The 6,000-nt window shown below is 45.8% G+C and overlaps 1 protein-coding gene across 5 annotated transcripts in view; it reads left to right on the top strand.

The window, feature by feature from the left end:
- The first annotated feature begins 248 nt into the window (after positions 1–248).
- ATRN (attractin) overlaps positions 249–6,000 on the top strand; it is a 178,334-nt gene continuing 172,582 nt past the window's right edge. For 4 of the 5 annotated variants that reach the window (XM_070587929.1, XM_070587933.1, XM_070587932.1 and 1 more), the window contains exon 1: positions 250–723. In XM_070587929.1, the coding sequence (XP_070444030.1) occupies positions 350–723 (374 nt within the window). In that variant the 5' untranslated portion in view covers positions 250–349. Of the gene's footprint in view, positions 724–6,000 lie in introns of all 5 variants that reach the window. The other variant, XM_070587930.1, reaches the window with a different exon arrangement.

The raw sequence follows: 6,000 nt of genomic DNA, 5'->3' as shown, positions 1-6,000 counted from the left end.
CTTGAGGTCTGCCACCCCGTCGCCGCCACATCTGGAGAAGGGCGAAAACCAGGGCGTCAGGGAGCCTAGGGAACTAAGCCGGCTGGCTAGGCTAGCACCGGACTCAGGGTTAGAGCCCCGCCTCCAGGCCCACGCGCGCCGGAGCACGGCGCCTGCGCCCCGCGCCCCGCGCCCCGCCCACGCACGCGTCGCCCCCCCCCCCCCCCGCCGCGCAGCTCTGGCCCCGCCCTCAGGATTGACCGCCCGAGCCACCGTCCGCACAGCCCCGCCCCGCACGGCCAGGCGAAGAGGAGCCGGCCGTGCGGTGTGTGTGTATGTGTTCGCGGGGCACCGTCTCAGCCCCGGGAAGATGGTGGCGGCGGCGGCGGCGACTGAGGCGAGGCTGAGGAGGAGGACAGCGGCGACGACAGCGCCCGCGAGCAGGAACGGCGGGCGGCGCCGGGACTGGGACGCGACCGGGGCTGGGAGGCCGGGGCGGGGGGCCGGGCTGCGCCTCCCGCGGCGGCGGCTGCTGCTGCTGCTGCTCCCGCCGCTGCTGTTGCTGCCCTGGGCGGCCGAGGCCGCGGCGGCAGCGGCGGCGGTGTCGGGCTCAGCCGCAGCCGAGGCCAAGGAATGTGACCGGCCCTGTGTCAACGGCGGCCGCTGCAACCCTGGCACTGGGCAGTGCGTCTGCCCCGCCGGCTGGGTGGGCGAGCAATGCCAGCACTGCGGGGGCCGCTTCAGGTGAGTGGGGGGTGGAGACGGAGGGTTGGGTGCAGGCTGAGGCTGAGGCTGAGGGGCGCTCTAGAGGGCTCCAGGTCTGAGGCGGGTGCCAGACAGAAAGTGGGGAGGGAAGGGCCGTCCCACGGTGTTTGAGGACCATTTGCTTCCGGGAAGATCATCGGCTCTGGCCTGGGGTCTTCCTGTAATGAAAGATGAAAAGATGCGAGGCAGGGTAGGGGTACCCCAAAGGGGTTTGGGTGCGGCGGCCTACATGGGAAGAAAGCTTAGGGTCTCAAAGATTGTCAAAGCCAGTCTCTGAAACTGGGCCTTTTTCGGATAAACGAGGTATAAAAGCAAAGGTGAGAGAGCCAGTCGTCTTAATTAAACACTCGGGTTTACCGTCCCCTTGTTCCCTAGGGCCTGATGAGCTCCCTGGCTGATTGGATATGTAAGGAGCTCTAAAGAAACATGGCCCTGGAAGTTATCTGTTGGATGGAGATAGAAGGGAAAGGGTACGACTGTGAGATATTAGAGATCGAAGAACCAGTGGTTGTTGGCCAGAAGAAAGTGAGGAAACTAGCCCTTTGAAGCTCACTGGAGACAGCAGATTGGAACAGGGTCTGTCGTGGAGAGGGCATATAAGGAGGTTCCTGTTTGCCCTGGTTTCTGGAGAATACGGAGTTCCGAGTTGGCCTGGTTCAGGGCAGTATCTCTTGGAGAGATCATTCATTGATTAATTAGTAGTTATTTATTATTTGCTTCAGTTGTGCAAGGCTTTCTGGATAATACACACAAACAAATAGATTAGGCAGACTTTGGCCTAGTACACAGAGTTTGGAATATAGCAAGAGAAAGAAATGTACTCAGGTAATCCTTGTCATAAGGGCTACAGAGTCATTCATGCCTTTGGCTGATGTTTACTGAACATTTTTGACGTCAGATGAGGAGGAGTGGGGAAATATGGAGAACAAGATGGACAGAGTCCATGTTCTCATGAATCTTACATTCTCTTGGGGGAGACAGGCAGTTAAGAAGTAAATAAATGAAAGAAACAAACAAGATAATGGTAAATGCCGTCAAGAAAATAAGACAGGATGGTCTGATAGAGAATTATAACCCGTGGGTAACTTTAGGAGAAGCCTCTCCTTTGAAGTGACATTTGATCTGAGACCTGAATGAGGTGTTGGAGAACCTGTGGGAATTCAGGGGTGGAGAGGTGTGACTAGCTGGAAGGATGCAAGGAAGACTTGTGCAGGTGGTAACATTGGATTTGAGCATTTGGGCTAAGTAGGATTTGGAAATGTGGGGCTGGGAAAAAAATTCCAGATGGAAGGAAGGATGCAAACAAAATTGTGGAGACCAGGAAGTAAAGTATTGCTAGTGCCCAGGTATATAGAAGAAAGTTGTGAGAGAGAAGTTTGGGACGGTAGAATTGTAGAGTCATGTGATGTCACATCTTCACAGGAACTCAGAGAACATTGAAGAGATGAGCTCTTTATTGTTAGGGAGAAACCAGGTGATTTCACAACCAGGGTGTAGTGGGGCTGGCCTTGTAACTTACAGAGGGTGTTCTGATTTATGAGCTACTTTAATCTACATGTCTTTGTTGAGGGCTACTCTGGGTTAGGTTGTAAGAGACAGTGGTAAACAAGACAGACACAGTCCTGCTTTTATGGAGCTTACATTTTAGCTTGGGAATAAGAAATCCAATAATCACTTTATTATGATTTTGCTTAAGGCTGTGGAGGCGAAGAGCAGGGGAGAGAGGACTTGACTTAGTTTGGAATGGTAAGGTTAGTGAGCCAATAAATCACTTTGGAATTGAGATCTGAGGGGTGAGATGGCATTACCCACAAGAGGGCTGGGTGCTGAGGGCCAGCATAGACAGAGGCTTGGGACTGAGAGGGATCATGGCAGGCTGGATAGAAGGCCTGGTGGCTGTCGCAGAGAGAGCAAAGGGGAGCATGGCAAGACTGGAGAGATAGGCAGGGGCCAGGCCATGTGGAGCCGAGTTGGTTGGGTTGAGAATTTTGACCTTTAGCCCCTAAGCAGTGGAATGGCATAGTTCATTCTGTTTTCATGATGTTACAGGCTTAAAAGCCTAAAGATTGGAGCCAAAGCAGGAATGGCCTTGAAGGTGAGGCAACAGCATTTTGAATTTGAGGAGCTTCCAAGGTCGAGTTAATGGATGGATGGGTCAGAGGAGCGTTCTTCAAGTTCTGAAAATCTGGGATGCTGTGGTAGGCAGTGGGGGCCCACAGTGTGGGGAGGAACATACGTAGCAAGATAAATCTGCCTGTGATGTTCAGAGCAGGTGGGCTCACTTTAAACGTAAGAGATGGTGGGCAGCCAGGTTGGAGCTCTTGTCCATTGGTCAGGACAGCAGTAATGAGAACTTTGGATAGGCTGTGGCAATGGAGGCAGGGATAGGTGCTAGGTGGGATTATAGAGATAGAAGACAGCTCTTTCTTTGAAACTGGTTTGCTCATGGGAAAAGATGGTGAGGGAGAGACTACGTCCTGTCTAGGGTTATTGAGAGGATGTGATACCGTTAACAGACACAGGAGGAGCAGATCTGAGATAACTTTAATTTTGCACACACTGAGATTGGGGTGCTCTGAGGGTATCCACTTATCAGGACAGGTGTAAGTGTTAGAGTCATCTACTTATGAGGGAGATTGCCAGGGAGAGAGAGCAGATCTGAGTGTCCACATGGACAGTCCAGAGGATTGGAGAAGAGCCATTTGTTATGGGGAACAAGCAGTCCTGACACGAGTTGTCTCAGATGGTGTCACGCATGAGTGAGGGGGCTCCCCTGGTTATGGTGGATGCTCCCTCTCAGCCGGTTTGAGCTAGCGTCAGTGCTCTTCTCTGGGCCAACAGTTAAGACTTTGGTCCTGATAATTCCATCATATTTTGTGGGCTTCTGGAATTTGCATTTTAAAAAATGAAAGTAAGAGGAACTTATGTCTCTGGCCTTTAAAAAAACTTTCATTAAATTTTTAGTTGAAGGATTTTTTTAGGGGAAGAGTGAAATGTTGGTTTTGATTATAGTGGTGTGTATCTTGCTTTAACTTACAAACCTCTTTGTTATTAAACTAAGAGACAGTAAAATGAATACCTTTCTGGTTTGGAATGCCATCAATTTGGTGTTTTTTTTAAAGCTTTTTAGTTCCATAAATCCTATGTTGTTCTTGCTGTTATAAAATCTTTTTCATTAATTGAAAGGAATGTAGGCTAATAAGAGGATTAGATTTCACTAAGGTTATCACGGAGTGCAAACTATATGCCAGGGACCTGGTCAACCACTTTCGTATACATTGTGCCCTTTCATTTTCAGGACAACTGTGAGGGTGTTGTATAAAATTTGGATTGTTGTATGGTTGTGGTTAGAAAATCACTTGATTTTTTTCCAAATGAAAGATACTACGGAAATGATTAATTACAGAGGATAAGGTTATTACTGTCAGTTTAATAAAAATAACTGTGAAATCTTGGGTGGATGATTTCTAAAACAGTGTCACTTTCATTCATTTTTATATGACTTCATAATTCAGTGATCCTTTTTTTCTTACTTGTGACATCACCATTGAAATTTTTCTTTGGATGATAAATACATCCCATCAAGTTAGAGAATAAATATATTAAACCCATTTATGAAATTAATATGCATTTAATTCTTTTAAGTTTCTGCTATACAAAACTTTTGGGAGGAAAGAATAGAATAACCTAGTGAATTGGAGCCTTATGGTTTCTCATGACATTAAATCTTACCTTCAGTAGAAGAAAAAGAAAAGAAGTAGGCATTTATTGAGCATCTGTTTTGTGTCTAGCACATGCAATAATAGTAATAGTAGTCGCAGCAGCAGCTGCCACCATTTTCCTAGCATTTCTCCATGTGTTGTGTCAAGTGCCTTTTAGAAGTTACCTCTCTTAATCCTAGAGTGAAGTTATTTATTCCCATTTCACAGATGGGTAAACTGGAGCTTGGAGATAGTGAATAACTTGCTCAGGGTCACAGCACTTGTGAAAAATTGGACTAGGACTTGAATTCAGGCCTTGTGTAATTCCCAAAGCCATTTGGTCTCTCATTTTTTCTGAGTCCAGTCACCCTTTATGAACATTCTTTGGAAGTGCTGACCTAATTCCAGCGGACGCTTTGAGAAATGAGGGAAAATCGAGTTGTTAAAACAGTAATGCTGACATAAGAAAAAAAAACTTAATTCACTCGAACCTGTCTGGTGCTAGTCTGAGGACATAAATGCCTTTTTAGCTAGTGAAGTGAAAATTCTGGAAAAGAAAATTTGGAAAAAGAAAAAGGTAAAAAAAATTTCTTTTGCTTATTGTAACTACCAAGCACTATTAACTAGAAGCCCTAAATTTATGTTTATGGATCAAATTTAGGCCTGTCTGTTTTCCCCAGTAGAGTATAAATTCAGTGAGGGCAGGGATTTTTATCAGTTTTGCTCACTGTTTTATTCTTGGAGCCTCGAACAGTGCCTGGGATGTAGTGCTCAATAAATATTTGTTGAATGAAGGAATGACACTCTGCAATATATTTTTTATGACTTAAAAAAGTCATCTTTACCTGTATGACTGCCATATCTGTCTGTTGTCCTCATATTTCTCCTGAACTTCATTGTCTTCTCTTTTCCTATTTTCTGGGCATCTTTATTGGGATGTTTTACTGTCACCTCATAATGAGCCATGTCTAAGACCAAACCTCTTATCCTCATTGAAAGAAATAGTCTTTTCCTTTGTACTTCCTTACTTCAATAGCAAATCCTACTTTAGATAACTAAAGGTCAAAACTTAGGAGTAATCCAATGGAATACTACTCAGCTGTAAAAAAGACAAAATCATTCCATTTGCAACCACATGGATGAAACTTGAGGGCACATGTTAAGTGAAATAAACCAGACAGAGAAAGACAAACACCATATAATTTCACTTACATGTGGAATGTAAACAAACTTACAGACAAAGAGAATAAATTAGTGGTTGCTGGGGGAAGGGTTCACTTATATGTGGAATATAAACAAACTTACAGACAAAGAAAATAAATTAGTGGTTGCTGGGGGAAGGGGAGTGGAGGGTGGGCACAAGGGCTAAAGGGACATACTTACATCTCACTATGTTAGAAGCTCTTATGACTACAACAACAAAAAAATTAATGGAAAGAAAAAAAAAACCAGGAGTAATCCTTTGTTCTTTCTATTTATTCTCTCTTCTCTGAAGTCTTAGAAATTTGTTCCTTTCCATTCTTCCTGCTGCCATCCTAGTGCACCTGTCCCTTCA

The sequence above is a fragment of the Equus przewalskii genome, chromosome 21 (genome assembly GCF_037783145.1).
Source record: "Equus przewalskii isolate Varuska chromosome 21, EquPr2, whole genome shotgun sequence".
Classification (NCBI taxonomy): Eukaryota; Metazoa; Chordata; class Mammalia; order Perissodactyla; family Equidae; genus Equus; species Equus przewalskii.
This window is presented reverse-complemented; position numbering and strand designations above follow the sequence as displayed.